General features: G+C 46.7%; 1 protein-coding gene, 1 long non-coding RNA gene and 1 pseudogene across 2 annotated transcripts; 2 read left to right on the top strand and 1 right to left on the bottom strand.

Moving 5' to 3' along the window:
• Nucleotides 1–602: 602 nt before the first annotated feature.
• LOC100278838 (uncharacterized) lies at nt 603–2,909 on the top strand. The gene has a single exon (NM_001151983.2). The coding sequence runs from the start codon at nt 823–825 to the stop codon at nt 2,467–2,469; it is 1,647 nt and encodes a 548-aa protein (NP_001145455.2). The 5' UTR covers nt 603–822; the 3' UTR covers nt 2,470–2,909.
• A 12,127-nt stretch (nt 2,910–15,036) lies between these two features.
• On the top strand, nt 15,037–15,852 carry LOC103627885 (uncharacterized). The gene is made up of 3 exons (XR_002262098.1): nt 15,037–15,089; nt 15,586–15,650; nt 15,795–15,852. It is a non-coding gene; the product is annotated as an uncharacterized lncRNA (long non-coding RNA).
• Nucleotides 15,853–16,960: 1,108 nt separating this feature from the next.
• Nucleotides 16,961–17,995, bottom strand: LOC103627886 (uncharacterized; annotated as a pseudogene).
• Between the last annotated feature and the right edge of the window lie 2,308 nt (nt 17,996–20,303).

Raw genomic sequence — 20,303 nt, forward strand, 5'->3', positions numbered from 1 at the left:
AGGGGTCTACAACGAGTTATTTGAAATAGATGTGGGAGGTTTTTTGAAAAATATTGACACGGGAAATTGATGGTTTAATATAGTAGATACAGAAAATTAGCTATAGACGTTTGGAACAATGTCTTATTAATATCACTCCGTATTTTAAACATACCAGCTGTGCAAAACAACTCGCTAGCCTAACATAATTACATAACTATGCATTCTCCTACCGCAAAACATATTGCGGGTTAGGCTATCTCGAGCAACTTTAGGGTTTATTTGGTAACAAAAGGATCACATAGGGATTAGATATGATTAAGAGGAAAATAAACTAATTTCTTTCTCAATCCCTTTAATCTCTTCGTGATCCTGGTCACTAAATCAGCGCTTACCTTAAAATAGTTTTTTTAGTGACAATATAGTTGAATGGGTCGAGATGATCTAAATGAAAAGAAATAGAGAAAAAAGCGGAAAAGCACGGGAGCACGGACCCACCGCAGCAACACACAGATAGACGCGGACGGACACCTCAATCCCAACTGTCCCCACACGCCTCCCGAGTCCCGACGCAGGGGAGGCCACGGCAAAAACCTAAACGCAGTCAAGACACCCCCTCCGCCGAAGCCGCCACGCTTCCAGAATCCCAGCGACGACGGCCGTTCCCTAGCACTAATCCTTTCTGTATCCCCCAAACCCACCCGCCTCCGCCGCCGCTACTCGCAGGCCAGGCATTCCCCACCTACCCTTAACACGCCCCCACCCCAGCGCCTCCCTCCTCCTTTTTCCGATCCCAAATCCTCCCATCCCCAGACGGCCAGACCTAGCGCCCGCGCCGCCGCCATGGCCGAAACCGGCGAGTCGTCCCCGAACCCCGCCGCAGCCCCGGAGGACACGCACCACGAGGGGTCGGAGGTGCCTGCTGCTGCTGTGGCGGCGGTGCATGCGCAGCCGCAGCTGCAGCCCCAGCCGCGCCCGCCGCCGCAGCCATCCAAGGTGCGTCTGATGGTCAGCTACGGGGGCCGCATCCAGCCGCGGCCGCACGACAACCAGCTCGCGTACGTCAACGGCGAGACCAAGATCCTGTCGCTCGAGAGGCCGGTCCTCTTCGCCGACTTCGCCGCGCGCCTCACCACGCTCGTGGGGAACGCCCGGGACGTCTGCGTCAAGTACCAGCTGCCCGGGGAGGACCTGGACGCGCTCATCTCCGTCACCAACGACGAGGATCTGGAGCACCTCGTCGTCGAGTACGACCGCGCCCACAACAACGGCCCCGCCGCCGGTTCCGGCTCCGGCCGCGGCGGAGCCACGCCCAGGCTCAGGGTCTTCCTCTTCCCCGTCCAGCCGCCGCCTCCCCCGCCGCCGGCCGGGCTCCTCGAGCCCAAGGCGGACCAGCGCCTCTATATCGTCGAGGCGCTCAACACCGTCTCGCTGCCCTCCTCCAAGCTGGACCCGCCGCCCGTGCCCTCGCACCAGTCGTCCCCGCCGCAGCAGCAGAAGCGGGAGTCGGTGTTCGCGCAACAGTCGTCGTCGCCGCCGCCGCCGCCTCCGCAGGCCAAGCACGAGGCGGTGTTCGTCCAGCAGGCTCCGCCTCAGCCGCAGACGGCGTTTCAGATGCCGCCGCCGCCGCAGCCGTCGCACGTGGTGCTCACGGCGGCCGGCCCCGACTACCTGTTCGGCCTCGACAACGGCTTCGTTCCTCCCCCGGCGGTGAAGGTCAAGGACCCGGCGGGCGATCCTCCGACGGTCAGGGAGAATGTGCCCGTGGAAATACCTGCCAAAAACGACGACCGCCATCCCAACCCCGCGGGCGACCACGTGGCTGTCTCCCCTGTCGTCTCTCCTGCGGAGTACCAGCGCCAGATCCAGGAGCTCGAGAAGCTGCAGGTCGCCGACAACGCCACCCACCAACCACCACCTCCTGCGACGGCTCCGGCACCTACCCACGGCCCCGTCCCCGCCGCCCTCCCGAGGAACGGCAGCGACGACTCCCTTGCCCGCGCCTACCCTCCCGTGACCGCCACCCCAACCTCCAACGCTGAGTACTACATTCCAAAGTTCCCGGAGAAGCCGCCCGTGCCGCCGCTGTCATCCGCTCCGCCTCCGACGACCTACGTGCAGGTGCAGGGCAGGTACGCATCCGTCGCTCCTGGCTCCGGCGCAGACCATGCCCCCGTGTTCTTCATCCCGGCGCCCCACGGCTACTTTGCGGCCGCCGCCTCCCCAGGCGCGACCTCCTACCCCGCCGTGTACGCCGTCGCGCCACCCAGTGCCACCGCCAACGGCTCCGCCCCGTCAGCCGTGGTGTCGAACGCCACGGCCTACGCCCCCGCCCCCACACAGGTCGCGTACGACAGCAATGGCCGCGCCATCTACTACACCAGCATGCTCCCCCAGTACCCCTCGGCTGTCAATGGCATGTCGGCACCGGGCGGCGTGCTCGGGACAGAGCCCGCGAAGCAGGTGGCCGTGAAGCCGACCGTCTCGTGAGCACACCAACCAGCCTACAACACCTCGCCTCACAGCACAGCCCCTCATCGCCAATGAATGGATCAAAGGAGTTTTCCCATCTTTCTTTCATCCTCACCCGCCCGCCACCCACTCGTCAATATGCGTTCGTTAATACTGTGTCGGTTGGATTCGTCAACATGCGTTCGTTAATACTGTGTCAGTTGGATTCGTTATCGTCTCTAGTATGCACCTAAGTATATGTTTTCCCTTATAATTGCCTAGAGTTTTCATTGGTTGTCTAGAGTTTTCTTTTGGCTTGGCGTTTCTTGGTTCCGTGATATGATGATGATGCAACTATTAGTTCTTTGGTGTGCTTAGATGTAGATAAGAGTCTGGACATGATGGATAAGCACTATATATATATTAGCCTATTGGAGAGTTGAGTTGGGCAAATCTTGATGGTGTCATCACACTTCTGCTAGTAGCATTTGTTAATTCTTTGGTTTGCTGTATGGATGAATTCCAGAAATCCAATGGCCATGTGATCTTGATGAGCGTGTTATTTCCTTGCTCCCTTGTCTGATCACGGGAGATCAGCGTGCTGCTTTTATGTGTAGTATGAGCATCATAAATGCGTAGCAATTACCTTACCTGTCCATTGAAAACGAAGGCCATCTCCATTATCCAGTTGGCAACCGACAGGTCCTGTTCCCTCGCCGCCCGTTGTCACCTGTAAAGACGGCGCTGCGTGCGTAGAAAAAAAAAAGGCCTGGGAGGGATGCCCTTGCATCGCAGAGAGGATCTTTCGACGGCCATCGAGGTATCATCATGCCTGGGATGCCCTTGCGCGTCGGTGTCTGAAAGCGCAAGCATGTCGAGCCTGGAGCGGATGATTCCATGGACCTTTTACCCATGCAGGAGGTGACCTGTGTGTGATTATACTACCCCGCTCGCTGGTTGTATGTTACATGTTCCTTGACGATGATTGCAAGCAAACGTTCTGAAAAATCTTTGGTGAGCGTTGCCCGAAGATGGCTTCGTCCCGTAATCGGCTATAGCGCACACCGAAATGCTTACATTCTGAATCGTGACAGAAACATCAAAGGCATAAATGATCTCAGCTTGCAGCGGGCGCTCGCTGAGTGCCAGTCCAGTTAGTCGCGTCTCGATGGGCCCGTGAGTGAAACTGGGCCAGAAAGCGGACCCACCTCCACTCCGCCGCCGACGCCGACTTGAGTAGCGCCCACAAGGAAGGAATCGGTCGCGCAGCCCACCGGCGGGCGGGGCCAGGGCTCACATCCATGTCCACCCGCGACCGCGAAACAAGGAGTGCGGCTCGTTCTGCCTCAGGCGCCGCCGCCGTAGCCGAAGCAGCGACTGCACCCCGTCGATCCTGATCCTCATCCTGCGCCTGGCCATTCCATTCATGTAAAGTGCAGTGCAGCAACACCTTTGTTTTGTTGCGTACAACAAAGGGTCACCACACAAGACAACAACGTTCCCAGTTCAATGGTTCCAGCTTGCTGGTTAATACTACTTCTCTTAGCACGTTCAAAATTAACCAAAGGAAATATTCCAATCTTTGCATAAAAGATACAAACTCTATTTGTATCAAATTTTGGTCGAGCCGTAACGGTTAAGAACATAATTTTAGGGATATTGTTCTTACTCCTACGTGTACGCAAGGGCTCTTCTTCATCCTGAAGCAAACACTGCCGAAGGTGCTCTGATTAACTGTATTGCATGATTGTCTTAAGGACACGACAAAAGTCATGCCGAAGATCACTGGTTGACGAAGAAACAATCAGCTGACTAACACATAGCTTCGGCATAAGTATATATGTTTTAGGAACGTTTCTTATTACATACGAAGCTAACCTTCGGCTGAAGCATTAAATAAAGACGCTTCGTCCATGCGCAAACAACAAGTACGAAAAGCAATGACTTCGAGCACGAGTTGAAAAGGAAATCACTAAATGACAGATCCGCAAAGTCAAAGATAGAGAAAATACAATATTGACCTTGTATCGTTTGTAAACAGTGTATGAAAGCCTTGGTGGGCATTATTGGAAATCTGTATAGAGACGGTTCGTCTCCCATAATAAATAGATGAACAATACCCTACCTAAAGTACCTTTTACAAGGGCCATAAATTTGTAGTGCTTAGCCTTTGAAAACCTTTGTGCATCCTATTGTTCAGGAGTCGAAGGTATATTTGTAAATTCGTATAATGTAATGAGAGACATAGACATATTGAGAATGCTAAGCAAATAGAGGTAAGTTCTCATGTATTATTTAAATTGTCTCTTTCTATCGCATTTCACTTATGTTATGCATGCGTATCCGAAGACCTTCGCCCTTCGCGCTCATACCCCGAAAGAGTATTAACCTCAGGACGAAGGTCTTCATTTCTTAACACGTGTTGTCGTGATTTTCAACACCTTTAGGGGATTGAGATCAAGTACCCAACATAATATCTCTCTGATTTTCTAGAGAGATAGAACCATTTTTCATCGATAAAACCACATCAAATAGGCGCTTAAACCTTGGATTATCTAGCAAGCTAATAGGATCAAGCGTTGTTAATAGGATTGAGTAGAGTGGTGTTGGATGGAGAAGAAGAAGAAGAAGGGTAGAACACGGCACAAGGACAAAGAAGAGACATTTGGCGACTGGGATAAGGTATTCGGTTCTTCGTTATTCACTTTAGTGTTCAGAAGTCACATATAATGTAGTGCTAAGACTCCTATTACATGGCCCAAGTAGGCCCATGGTATTTCGTATTGGGATTCTTTTCCCACCTCGGCTTGTTCACTTAAGCTCCCGCCACCCGCATCTGTTTGTCATGCTTCAGAACGCCCTTGTCATCCTGATTCAGAGCACCGACATCATCAACTTCTTCAGTAGGCACCGCCACTTCGTCCACATACCCCCTCCTTGGACAGTTGTTTGCCCCCAAGCGGGCGCTTCTGGAACCTGGAATGGAGAGCCTCAACACCATCCCAAGTGGCTAATGCTACATCCGTACCTGACCAAAGCACTTTAACCTATGAAACAAGCTCACCTTCATGTTCAATCATTCGACGTTGCACTATCTTGTGGGGGCACTTGAACCGGTGTAGTATCCTCGGGTAGAGAGTGAACCAAGACTTGATTCTGACCCACCGCTTTCTTCAATTGCGATATGTGTATGACTAGATGAGTGGAACTGGAAGGTGGCAATTGTAAACGATAAGCTATTGATCCCACTTTATCCACAATTTTATATGGTCCAAAGAATTTGAATGCCAGCTTTTGATTATCACGTGTAGCCACCGAGGACTGAATATAGGGTTGTAACTTCAAATACACCCAGTCACCTATAACGAAATGCATCTTTGCACGGTGCTTATCAGCCTGCTTCTTCATTCTACCTTGTGCACGAGTCAGATGCCACTTGATCACTCGAGTTATCAGCTCTCTTTCCTTTAACCATTGCTCCAACTCTAGCTGAGGTACTACTGCCTCTAAACATATCCCAAAATGTCTGGGAGCATACCCATACAAAACTTCGAATGGAGAATGACCAATTGTTGAGTGGAAAGAAGTGTTATACCAATACTCTGCAACTGACAGCCATTTGGACCACTTAACTGGGCAGGCGTGCACAAAACAACGCAAAAAAGTTTCCAAGCATTGGTTTAATCTCTCAGTTTTCTCATCCAATTATGGATGATAGGCAGAAGACATACACAAACGTGTATCTATCAGCTAAAATAATTGTTGCCAAAACGTGTCGGTGAAGATTCTATCCCGATCTAAGATAATATAGGTTGGCAACCCATGAAGTCGTTAAATCTGATCAAGGAACTACTTGGCCACTTTAGGAGCACTAAATAGATGAAAGTAGGGGCAATAAATGTCCCACGAGTCAGTCATATGGTGCAATCGTGCGTCGTGTGGTCTTCCCTGTCGTTACGAGCCCATGTCACTCACTGGTGTGCGTAGGTGTACACCCGATATGGTGTATCTACTGCGTACTATCCGTTATACAGGTCACTATAGGAGCTCCGGTGTTGAGGTCCCTCATTAGTAGGGTCGACTGGCCCCTCGAGGGTAGTCGGAGCGCACCCGGGACCGTACGTCGGGATGTGCAGTCATGTCGATAGCGACCTCCCAGCGCTGAAAGTCGCCTAGTGGGGGTGAATAGGCAAAACCTGAAAATTATAAACTTTGAACACGAACTTCACCCAAGATTAGCGTTACAACGAGTAATAATAAAACAAGAGTGCGAAAGATAGTTCTTCTTGCCACGAGTTGCGCAATCAATGCAGATAACTTTGGAAGCTAACTCAAAATGATTGTAAGCAAGAGAACTTAGGGAGAGGGAGGGAGAGGAAGTATCAAATTGTGAAGTAAGGTTAACATAAAGACACAGACGATTTGTTTCCCGAGGTTCGGTTCCGAAGAACTTACTCTCCGTCGAGGAGGCTACATAGGCCGAGTCTCTTTCAACCCTTTTCCTATGTCAAACAGTCACTTAGACCGGTTGAGTGATTTTTCTTAATCTCGAGGGTTACTCAGACTCCACAAGGATCACTACACAATTAGGTATCTCTTCTTAGATTTACAAGTCACTTGAGTGTTTAGAAGGAGATGAAGAAAGCACGAACAAGAAACCAAGCAACAAAGAGCGACAAATGAAACACTAGCTCACACTCTCTAGAATTTCTCACAAGGCACTTAATCACTAACGAACATAATCACAATTGTTGCACTTAGAGGATCTTTGATCCCTGTGTGAGGATTTGGACTGAACTCTAGCTTTTTGCAATGAATGTGGGAGCTGAAATGCTTGGGTGTTATCAATGGAGGTGGTTGGGGTTGTATTTATAGCCACTAACCACTTCTTACATGTTGCCCACTTTTTGCCAACCACAAACGGTCCACGCTTTCGGCCTGGTGAGAGCACCTAGAGGAGGGGTGAATAGGTGATCCTATAAAAATAGCTCAGCAAAACAAACTTGGACTAATATTTTATTAGTGAGCTCAAAAGCCAAATCCGAATGAAGAGGATGAGAGGAGAGAGCTTCTTCACATAATTGCTCTCACAAGGTGAGTATTAAACTTAGAGCAATTTTGTAAGTCAAGTGAACTGCTAGAAAGAGTAGAATCGCAATGAGGTAGAGAGACAAGTGACACGACAATTTTTATACCGTGGTTCGGTCAAGCGTAAAATGCTTGCCTAATCCACGTTGTGGTGTCCCAATGGACGAGGGTTGCACACTTGCACTCAACCGCTCTCAAGTGATCCACTGATCAACTTGAGAACCACGATTCACTTTCTTATCTCAACGTTTTACCATTGTGAGGAATCACCACAATTTGAAGTCTATCACTCTTACACAATTGATCTAAAATAAACCACAAGAGCAAGGAGGAAGTAGAAGCAAACACACGAGACAAACTTGCAGCAACTCACGCACACAAATCGAGAGAGAAGAGCACAAAAACAACACGACAAAATTAAAACTCGAAACAAGTGCTCAAATCTCTATCTACTAAAGCAAAGGTTTGAATGCGATATCTCAGCGTTGTAGGATGTTCAATGAGAGCTTGGTGTAGTGCTCCATGCGCCTATGGGTCCCTTTTATAGCCCCAAGGGACCTAGGAGCCGTTGGGGCTCCATTTGGAAGGACTTGGTTGCCTTCTGTCCGCGGGTGCACGAGACTGTCCGGTGCACATCGAACAGTGCAATGGCTACTGAATCCCTGATTAGGCGTTTTGGGGGCACCAGACTATCTATTGGGTGGCATCGGACCGTTGGTGCACCATATGACCGTTTATACCGGAGAGAGATATAGAGAGATCTGCTCCGCGTTGGCGTGGCGGGTCCTCCTTAGGGTCGCGTGTAGTCGTACTCCTTGCATGGCGTCGTCCTCACCTACTACTCTAGCTCCTGTAGCGAGTTCATCGCTGACATCTTCGTAATGGTGTGCGGCGGGTTCCACGGATCAGTCTCAAAGTGCGGTCGTACGTGGTGTGGCTTCTCCTATTGTCATGGGCCCTTCGTCACCTGTCAGCATGCGCAGGTGCATGCTTGGTCTGCCGTGTTGTCTCGTCCTTCCGATGTACGGGTAACTGTAGAGACCCCGATGCCATTCGGCATGCTATGCATATGTTCGGACGTGGTTTGATGGTGGCGCGTCTCGTCATAGCTGACGTGGATAGGTAGCTCTGGACTTAGATCTCTGCCTCGTTGGGTTGTTCGACGGTGAGTTGGTCGGCCGAAGCTGGTTGGCGGAGAGTTGTCAGTCGGACTGTCTCACAGAGTTGGTCGGCAGAGTTGGTCATCGGAGAGTTGGTCGACCGGTCCGCCTCGTAGAGTTGGTCACTAGAGAGTTGGTGAGTCGGTCTTCCTCGCAGAGTTGGTCAGCAAGGTTGGTCATCGTAGAGTTGGTCAGCCGGTCCGCCTCACAGAGTTAGTCGGCAAAGTTGGTCATCGAAGTTGGTCCACTGGTCTACCTCGTAGAGTCGCTCGAAAGAGACTTAGTCGACAGGTAGGCCGTTTTTGAAAAAGGCTCATAGGCCTATTTCTGGTACCTGGTTCCTGAGTACTCGATAGTACCCAATCAACTTCTAACTTCGAAGGTATGACAGGGTAGAGCACGCCATAGGATAAAATTGGATTTCATTAGTGTAGTGGTTATGACTTCATGAATGTGTATCAGGATCATGGTGGTGTTCTGGGTGGCTAACATGTAAACCTAATCATGGGCCACCTGACACGACCAATTCGATATGACTCGATCGATGTGGTGGGTAGGTACGAGCCGTAGTTATTGATCCACAACAATCCATAGTCTAGGAGTGGGCCATGATTTTTGACCCAAAACCTGACACAACCAAAAAAACTGACCCAAAGCCAAAAAAACCCAACCCAACCCAAAAAATCCTCCTTGACGCGTCCAATTAGGAGGCACGGGCCAACCCAACCTGACCTAACACTATGCACAGGTCGGACGCGAGCTGTGCCAAATGACCCATGACTCGACCTTGACCTAACTCAAACCGACGTTTGAAGAGGTCTACCAACATGATAGAGTATGCGGAAAAAATGTGTGGTGGGGATTTAAGAAAATAGCCTTGGCTTTGTACCTTATGAAAGTTGTCTAGAGAGAGAGAGTGAATAAGCAAAACCTGAAGTTTGCAACTTAAAACAAAATGAGATCCTGATTAATTGGTTAAAGTAAGATGTAAGTCAATTAAAGTAAGGGATAAGGTCAACTTGCATTTTGTTTCTCTTTTATATGTGCGGAAAAAAGTCTTGAAACTACACTAAGTGATTTAGATTAAGACCAATGAAAGAGAACTTAGTGAGGAGAGGAGAAAACAAATTGTATACAGACAAACACAAAAACTGAAAGTCGCCTAGAGGGGGGTGAATAGGCAAATCTGAAATTTATAAACTTTAAGCACAATCTACAAGCCGGGTTAGTGTTAGAAATAAAAGCGAGTCCGAAAGAGAGGGCGAAAACAAATCTCAAGCAAATAAAGCGGATGACACGGTGATTTGTTTTACCGAGGTTCGGTTCTTGCAAACCTACTCCCCGTTGAGGTGGTCACAAAGACCGGATCTCTTTCAACCCTTTCCCTCTCTCAAACGGTCACCTAGACCGAGTTAGCTTTTCTCCTTAATCAACGGGTCACTTAGACCCCTTACAAGGACCACCACAACTTGGTGTCTCTTGCTTGATTACAAGTTGCTTGAGAATAAGAATGGAGGAAGAAGAAAAGTGATCCAAGTGACAAGAACTCAAATGAACATAAATATCTCTCTCTCACTAGTCACTAAGAGTTTGGAGTGATTCCGGACTTGGGAGATGATTTGATCTCTTGTTTGTGTCTTGGAGTGAAGTCTAGAGCTCTTGTATTGAATGCAATGGCTGAAAACTTGGATGCCTTTAAGCGTGGTGGTTGGGGATATTTATAGCCACAACTACCAAAGTGGTCGTTGGGGAGGCTGTCTGTCGATGGGCGCACCGGACAGTCCGGTGCGCCAGCCATGTTACCCAACCGTTAGGGTTCGACCGTTGGAGCTCTGACAGCTGGGACCACCGGACAGTCCGGTGGTGCACCGGACATGCACTGTTCACTGTCCGGTGCGCCTTCTAGCGCTGCTCTGACTCTGCGCGAACTGTCCGCGCACTGTTCACGCACTGTTCACCTTTTGCAGACGACCATTGGCGCAGTAGCCGGCACACCGGATAGTCCGGTGCTACACCGGACAGTCCGGTGAATTATAGCGGAGTGGCTCTCCAAAAACTCAAAGCTGAGCAGTTCAGAGTTGATCTCCCTGGTGCACCGGACAGTCCGGTGCGCCAGACCAGGGCAGCCTTCGGTTGGTTTTGCTCCTTTCTTTTTGAACCCTATCTTGGACTTTTTATTAGTTTGTGTTGAACCTTTGGCACCTGTAAAACTTATAATCTAGAGCAAACTAGTTAGTCCAATAATTTGTGTTGGGTAATTCAAACACCAAAATCATTTAGGAAAAGGTTTGACCCTATTTCCCTTTCAAAAACACAAGAATTCATTTACTGGAGTTTGGTTTCCAAATGAAACCTACGTCTCTGTTGAGGAGTCCCTTAGGACCGAGTTCAGTTTCCAAATGAAACCTATGTCCCCGTTGGTCTTTCCCATCCACCACTAGGTGTACGACAGGTCCGGTGCATCATCTGACTTCATGGAAAATAGTTTCTATGGGAAAGTGGTCTAGTGCTCAATCGAACTGGGTCCGGTGATCAACTCATCTTGGTTCAAAAATAGCCTATCTGGAATTTAAGTCCGGTGCACACTATCGGTGATTAGCACCGGTATTGCACTACGGGGTGTCCCTCGCAATGCTTTGTGGTTGGCGGCATCGACAATTAGTTCGATGGTTCATGCTGCACACGACAAAGTACAAAGAACACGAAGATTTATACATGTTTGGACTACAACGATGTGTAAGACCCTGCGTCTTGTGTGCTACTGAGGTGGAATTGATCTTGGGTTTGAGGTTACAAAGTGGATGAAGTCTTAGCTCTTGCTATGTATAATAGAGGGTCCAATCGTTTTGTAGGGGCCCTAACCTGCCTTATATACTCGACGAGGTTAGGGTTATAAAGGGATAAACTGACTACTATTACCACATATGGTTACGAAGAACCGACTCTAACCCATACAGTAGCGTGTGAACCTTCGTGGGATTTATATTATCCCTACATGCATGGGGGTTGGTTGCGTTGCTTCAGATCGTGCGTTTGGATTCACGTGTCTCTCTTTGGCCACATCCGATCGATTCGCTTGCGTGGTTTATTTCGTCTGACCCATGGAAGCTCTTTGACGGTCCATAGACTGAATCATGTTCGTAGGGACCTAGGGGATATCTACCCCCACACACTAGACTCCAGACCGGTGCATCAGCTACCTGGGTTGCCTAAATCTTTCTCTAGGACTTTGGTCTGGTGCACCCAAAAACATCGTGACTAAATCAAATTTAGCCTTTTTTTCTCTTATCTTCATTTGGCTATACATTTGAGCACTTTTATGACTTAGATAAACACATTCTCGAACTATGCAAACGCCCTAAGTCATAGATCTTCATCGTTTTGATCACTTTTAATTCATATGCTCTTCTAGACTCGGTTTTCCTAAACTTAGATCCTGGAACCACTATTTGCATATATGAACATTCTAGCCACTTCCAAGGGTTCAAAAATGTCCCTAGGACCTTTTAGAACTTATCCAAACAGTTAAACCATTCAAGGTTCCCCTTTTCCAAATTATGCCCTTTCTAATTGAGTTTTGAGATATTGTTCATATTGAATATTCTATTTTCATTGTTATGAACCCACATCAATTCACTTAGCAAACTAGTTAGCTCTAATGTTGCTATGGACATCGAACACTAAACTAATATAGAAGTGGCTTAAAGCTTATTTCCCTTTCACCATGTTAATGTGGCACACGACAAAGCCCTCATGGGTTGTATTCCTTTATCATGTGCATGTACCGTATTCATGTGCTATAATCATGGGAGCACAACCTAAATAGGATTCAAGGTTTCCACCTATAGATAATACCTATCCATGTTTAATAGATTGCACACAAGAGCTCAACGGTGTGGCAACCATCAAGGATGGTGACGACATGCCAACCACACCCTTTTGGCACACTTTAGGATAAAGAAAGCTCTATCACCACCTCATCATAGTTGTCGACATCCACATGCCCCTCTCGATGACGACGACGAGGAGGGATAGGAACGAGCAAAGTTGATGTTGACACATTGGGAGGCCCTCAAGTCACCCCTAGAGTGTGGGACGAGGAAAGGGTCAAGCCTTTGGTTGGAGAACTTGAATTGCTTTGCCATTTGTCTTGTTGTAGTTCCCTACATCAAAGACAAGTGCACGATACTCCTAGAGCCGGTTGCTTGGCAGGAACAATGAACGTAAACAGAGGCGGAGGAGGAGGCGAAGGGTAGGGGGCTCCGAGCTTATGTTGTGTGAACCGTGCCCTTGGTATGTACGATGCGATGAGTTGGGCTCCGGATTAGATGTATTGAGCTCAACAAATACAAACATCTTAATCATAGACTCATGTTACACACGTGCGTTTAGTTGGGTCCCATGACAAAAATCTTGCAACTGACATGAGATCTACACCTCTTCATATATAGAATACATTCTAAAAAAGAAACTCACGTTCACCAAATATGAATTTAGGTCTTGTTTGGCATTGCTCTAACCTTAAGCTCCAGATTGGAGTTGAGTGGAGACATCCAAACATCCAACCCCACTTTTTTGAGCAACCGAACTCCATAAAATTTCTTGAGCTCTAATTTATTTTGGGCGTGAAGTTTGGAACACCTCTTTTCCTACTGCGAATCACTTCAAAATAGATCAGGACATAGAGTTCGGTGGTGTTTATCCACCAATGCCATCAATTAAAAAATAATTTGGTCCCTATTCAATTAATCATGTTCCTTCATGCTCATGTTTCTTCCCAGCATCGCCCGCCTTGTGTTTCTTCTTAGCCCGCTGCCACCATTGATTCGCGTCATCGGCCAAACTTACGTCGACCTACCTGGCCTTGAGCCGCCCTGTTGGCTGTGCGCCCCTCGCATGCTGGGTCGCTGCTTCCTATGTGCACCCACCCCATTCCTCACTTGCCCCACTCCCATCCCGGTCGACGATCATGTTCCCCACAAGGCCTAAGCAAGAATATCAAAGTAGCGATAAAAGCATACTTTCTTTAGTCAAAACAAGTTACTAGCCAAACGCCCAAACCTCTCCTCTCAAATAGCTCTAACTCTAGGTGGAGCCTGCTCCACTTGGAATTATAGAGTGGATCATATATATATAAACATGCAGAGGTAGAGCCAAGCCGAACATGGTTATATTAGCAAAGAATCTAAAAGGAACTCGACTCGCGAATAGAGATGATAATGGGGACCCGATCCCCGATTCCCCACAGGGAATTCATCTATTAGGGGATGTGGAAGTTTCTTTCTCCACGGGATGTAAACGGGGAAAAATTCTTTCTCGACGGGTAAACGGGGACGGAGATGGGGAAGCACCGTTCCCCTCGGGGGACCCGTTAAACTTACACGTGACGACATTTTCATGTAATAGTTAATAATAAAAGTAAATGATTACCTTGCCAAGAGATCATTCATTGTACAAATTTGTTTATTTTGATGTACACATAATGATTTCCTACATCTGACAATGTGTATAAGTGACAATGTTATGCATTAATAACATTTGATGTGTGTTCTAAATCTACTACTACTCTATAAGTCTGTAAGGAGGGCGTCCACAGGTGGCTCCGCCCGACGCCCCCTCTCCCCGCAAGCCCGAGATTGCCGGCGTTCTCGCCCCCACGATTTGGCCTGCCTACCCCCGGATTGCCGGCGTTCTCCCCCCTCCCCGCCGTGTCGCGCGATGTCAGCCATGATTCCAGCGTCCGCCTGCGCGATGTCTACAAACTTGCTCTGCAGATGTCCCTCCTGCCCATCCCGCCCATCGTCATCCATCCCCTGCCCCCGCCGCGGACGACCTTCCTCGGCCACAAGCAGGAGGCTTCTATAGGCGGGCACGCAGGGGGAGCTGTGGCCCATGAGTTCCTTGTGCCCCCGCCCTCCCCCACGCCCGCGCAACGAACCAGGTACCTAGCCCCCGCCATTTCCCCGCCCCCATTCCCGCGGATCTCGCCCTCAACTGCGCCAACCGCGCACGGATGCGGCCCCCTCCCACGCTAGCGCAACGAATCAGGCACCCAGCCCCCGCCGTTTCCCCGCCACCTCGCCTCGCCTCGCCGCTTTCGTGACCCGACCATCATATTCCAGCGTGCGACTATGTCACCAGGCTGGAGGCAGCCAGGAAAGCCGTCGAGCTCGGCGGCGGCGACGTGGGCCCTTTGCGCTCAAGCCAGGGCCCTTGCCGCTCACGCGCCCTGCCCTCATCTCTGCTCCAGCCAGGGCCCTTGCCGCTCACGCGCCCTGCCCTCATCTCTGCTCCAGCCAGGGCCCTCGCCATGCCCCCACACGCCCCCAAAGAAGTATGGGGTGTCCGAGTGGTTCATCTGAAATCAAGTTTATATCTACAAACAGAGCTATTCATCTTGAACCTATTAAGGTTTGATTTGCTTGTCCCACTTCTACAATTGTACCCTTCCCTTTGTACATAATTTCTATATGATTTTTAATGAGATTAAATAACACTGTACTAGCATGCTGTTGAAAACATTACTGCTAAACGTATGACAGGCTGACTGCTGTTCTAAGAGCTTATTGATAGATGACAAATTTTTTTCCCATAGAGATGTAGGTCGCTTTTAATATTGATCTGTTTAGCATGGAGCAGAACAGGCCTCTTTGAGTATTCAAGTTCATCTGGTCTTAGAAATGATTGTATGATCAGGTTGGCAGAGCTCCAAAACCTTTGAAATGAAGGCTGATTTTAGTAAGCTAAAAGTACACAAGAAAAACAGTATCGTGTCATGTCATCAGTGGACGAATTTCAAACCCAGCCTTACCAGTATAATTGTGACACCATGTTTAATCTATGTGGCAATACTGAGTCTCAAAAGTTCTGGAATATATCTAATGTCTGTTGGATGAATTTCTTGCAGGATAGCTGGTACTCCAATGTACTTTATCTTGGGAATGAGGATGAAGTTCCAATTCTAACTATGACGTGAGTTTTCATTGTATTCATGAAGTCCCACCCCACCCCCATCCACCCTACTGAACGACAGTTGAATGCAACTTTTTGAAGGGTGTCCGAAATGTGTTTTCCCTGCAATGTGATTCTTAACTAATTTTCCTCTGGTCTATGCAGGTGCCCCGCATCAGATATTGAGAGGTATAAATCTGGTGAGCTGCGTTTAGCACCTTCATCTCTAATCTTGGTTTGCTATTTTTGTATGTAGAATAATTCTCCAAGCATTTTGAGAAATATGGGGCAATAGCTGATTCTGTAATTATGTAGGACAAGCATACTAATATGCCTCACGGATTTAAATTTGTTACATTTTTTGATCCATCTGTTATAGACAAGGTTTAGGAGGAAGATCACGTTATGGATGGCAGAATAGTAGGGCTTTTAATTTAGATCGATTGTAACATGGGACCTAAGTTTCTAGCTCCACAAACCTCTGCAATTTAGTTGACATTTAGCCCAAGGACGTCCTCGGCCACCGGCGCAGGCCCATGTCGCCCAAGGCGAGCCCCAGGAAGCACCCCAGCGCCGGCACCAAGGACGAGTTCTGGGTGTGGCATCTGCCGGCCGACCAGAAGACACGTCCGAGCTTGGGCGGTGTTGTGCAAGCGTGTGCGTGAGGCAAGCTGGCGAGGTGCTATTGGGGCTGAGATTGTGCCTTGGACCAAATTATTGTTTTTCAGTCTGCTGTTACGGTGAGATGAGATGCAGAGTGTCGCCGCCGTCGGTCTCCGGCTCCTGCGGAAGAAGCTCAGCAGACCCCTACGATGTCCCAGAATTCGGGTGGCGGGACATTCGCCGGTACAAGCAGTTCCGGTCAGTCGACACGAACATTTCTACCGGCGACGACTCCGCTCTTGGCCAGAGACTGAAGTGAGTTTCCATTGATCGGTAACTACTACTACCTCCGTTGCAAATCAAATACATTTCGTACTGTAAAAGATTAGATATATACTAATAATCATTGCCTTTACGAGAAGAGGATGTAGAAAAAAAGTTAACTGAAGTTAAATAGTCTAACTCTAAAATATGTACTTATTTTAGAATAAATTGGGAGTACTACTGATCTGTTGGTGCAAGCTACATTTGACTGTACAAATAATATGCACACAGACAATAGATTAGAACAAGAGACCAACATAAAGGGTACTATCCATAACATCAACAGCAAAAAGCCTCAAACGAAAAGGGTACTATCCATAACCACTGGGGAAGAGTTCAAAGGCACCGAATATTTCTGTCTCCTGGCTATGAGTAGGATTACATTTATACGGTATCCAAAATAATTTGTAGTCAGCATTTATTGGACAGATGCACAAAAGAAAAGACAGCCAAACTCTTGGTTACTGAAAATCATTGCTGCAATAGCTCGAGTACTCAGCAATCCGAAGGAAAAAAACACTTGCAGATCCTTGTACAATAGAACCGGAATCATTCAAAGGCAAGAAAGTAAATTATTTTTACTATTATTCATACAGCACGACACACTGTAAGTCCAGTTTCAACTTCTGTTTTTAACCTGAAAACTTGCGTCCTGTAATCTTCTCGGACTCATATAGAATATGATTGATAAGGCCCCTTGCAGCACTGCACAGCAGAAAACAATTTCATAAGGTATGCTCCAACCATGATAAATTATTGGAAGATAAGACGGTAAAATTGAAAGCAAAAGTAAAAATTTACACAGGGCAGTCACTTACTCGTCCTTCATTTTCTATATCTTCTCTGGATCAGTTTCATGCATGTTTTTCTTGAATTGTTGTCTCACCATGGCGACTAAAAGTTCTGTATTGTGTTTCTGGTTTACAAAAGGCTGGTTCAGTCTATTATTAAAAAAATCACAACTTCATGGTGGAGAGCAATGGTAAATTTTCAGATAAAAATATGCATACCTGATGGCCAATATACTTCGCCCTCCGTAAGCATTCACGATATAACTACATCATGAAAAAGGAGAGAACAATAAACAGAAAAAAATGTTTTTCTCCAGCATCGACTATGATTTTGTTTTGTTTCATTCATGACAGTTTTTAATAAAAGTAACAAAAAACTAGGCTACAGGGTGCATATTAGATGTGTCTTCTGGAAAAGCTGAAGCTATAATTTAGGGTAACTGATGCAAATGAATGAAGCCTGATGACTGACTATTCATTAACAGTACAACAGTACAAGTTGATTTGAAAGTTGGCCGCGACCCATAATACCAAGGAGACCACAGCAAAAGGCAAAAGGTGCAAAAGAAACGTTGCCCTGAGCACATTATCAGCAAGTTCTGGAGGCAATGCTTTCTGGAGTAAAGGCATCTCCTTTAATGTTGTGGTAATAACTGAAAAGGTATAAGAAATTGCTTTCATCAATAATATGCACACAGACAATAGATTAGAACAAGAGACCAACATAATAATAAAATGTGGCCAGAAAACTTCGGTGCAATGATGTTTAAATTGCGCCAGTAAAGCGGTAAAAATACATGTTTTTTTGCAGGAAGTGGTAAAACATATTACAAGAAGATGACAGGAAAGAATATAAAACTCACCAGTTGACGTACAAATAAAACTTATTTATCAACAAATTGAAAGAACTAGAATTCTGCTGAGTTGTTGTCTGTTTGACTTGGCATATTGATGGAATGAATGATCGTTGCTACCTGTAAAAAAACAGGGCGCTGCTCTGGAAGCTCTCCTTGGTTGACCTAGCAGGCTTCTCCCACCAGCATAATAGGCTGCCGTTCTGGATCAATACCTACTACTCCTGCATGATGAACGTAAGCTGCCCCTAATAACTGAGGCATCCTCTTGCTTCTCACCTCAGCATCCATGATTGATCCATAGCTTTATACCTCACGTCCAGTTATCGCACGGGTATTCATCATCAAAGTTCTCATCTGTATTTTATGTGCAGTTACAGGGGAAAGGACATCATCCAGTTATTCAAATGGAGATGAAATTCAAAACTATAAGGATCTTGTCCCATGAAAGACTACAAATGAGGTTTAATTTCATTAGATCATTAGATTGTATCTTTTGCATTCCTTTGGCATGTATGGCTGGGCTGGCCATGTCGGGATTTTCAATTTTTGGTCACTACACATGAAACCATTTTGGACACTAATCAGTAGCTAGCTACAAAAATTGTTTATGTTTTTTTTGGCCAAACATGCATGCCTGAACTATCGTATCTAACAATTTGTCAAAGAAAGTCTTAGCTTTTCTATGGATTAAATCTCATTTACTCTTTTGGGCTAAGCTAATACTAAATTCTATGGTGTTTACTTTCAGCGTAAAGTCTATGGTGTTTCGTTTCAGCTTGGACTGGGATAAGAAAAATTGAAGTATGTCTCTTGGCCTTGCCATCAGACTTACAGTGATTCACGACATGCATATTTTCCTATGGAGGTATTGTATTCCACGATCATTCAGTTGTAGCAGCTTGATGCCTGACCTTTTCTGTTCCTTTAGCTTTTTAGGTGTTATATCCTAAATTCGGTTGTTGCTGGAAGGTATTGTATCACTGAATAACTAGGCAGAAAACATTTATGAGGTCCTCACATCTAAATGTTACAGATTGGTGGAATGATAAATTTTTATCACTCATTTGTTCTTGTTAAAAGAAGCTCGTAAGGATGCACTGGCACCATAGTTTTTGTTTCTTTTCATTTGTCTCAGTAATTTTTTTTACAAAAGACTCAATATTATCTTTAGCATATGGTGCTTTCAAATTGTAAATTCGTGTGTGCCATCACAACACACAACAACTCCCACAAATAGGGCCTTTATTTGGGCGTTTGTAAGGCCTATACAACAACAAATAGTTGAAGGAGATTTAGTAAAATTTGTTCGTCGAGAAGTTAAGCGGATGCATTGAAGCCAACTTGTGTCATTCGAGACCTTGTTCAAAGGTATCTGAATCTTCAGTCTTGAACAGCGAATCAGTTACTTCTGTTGTATAGTTAGGTATCCTGATATTATGCGAATGAATTTGATTGTGTAGTTCTTAAATTAGTCACACACGTGGTCGTAGAAGGTAAGACATTCAAGTCAGGTGTATTGGATTAAGTTTTATAGGTGTGGGTGGTAATAGTCGTGACTGCCATTTAGTAAATATGCTAAAAATCATTTGTTCCAGTGCAACTTGTTCATGATTTTTGGTACATGTTTTCTTTCATACGACTTATCTCCTCCCTCTGCAAAATAGGGAGAAAGCATCAGACATAAGTAAAATACATCACATCTACTAACTCAAACGTTGATTCACTATAGAACACTATCTTTCTTTCTTGTCTTTTACCATGTCCATATTCAGTCATTTGCTCTCGGATTCCTAGCAATTTATGAAATGTAGTTCTATAGCATTCTATGGAAAGAAATGTATGTGGAGAAACATATTCTAGGTGTTTACATAACATTAGAACCTGTCAAGTATCCCCTCACTTCCATTTCCCCTATCGTGGCCTCTCCTAATTGGTTTGCCGTCGCAACGCACGGGCACTCACCTAGTATAATTTAAGTGGGGACGAGGATCCCCGACGAGGATTTTTCTATCTCCGCAGGGAACGAGGACGGGGAAGAAATTTCCTCCATAAACGTTCGTGGAGATCCCCGCAGCGATTTTTTTCGTCGCGGGGTTGGG

This window comes from Zea mays, chromosome 5 (assembly GCF_902167145.1).
Source record: "Zea mays cultivar B73 chromosome 5, Zm-B73-REFERENCE-NAM-5.0, whole genome shotgun sequence".
Classification (NCBI taxonomy): Eukaryota; Viridiplantae; Streptophyta; class Magnoliopsida; order Poales; family Poaceae; genus Zea; species Zea mays.

Coding starts and splice junctions, on each gene's coding strand:
- LOC100278838 (NM_001151983.2), top strand. CDS start 823: ATGGCCGAAACCGGCGAGTCGTCCCCGAACCCCGCCGCAGCCCCGGAG.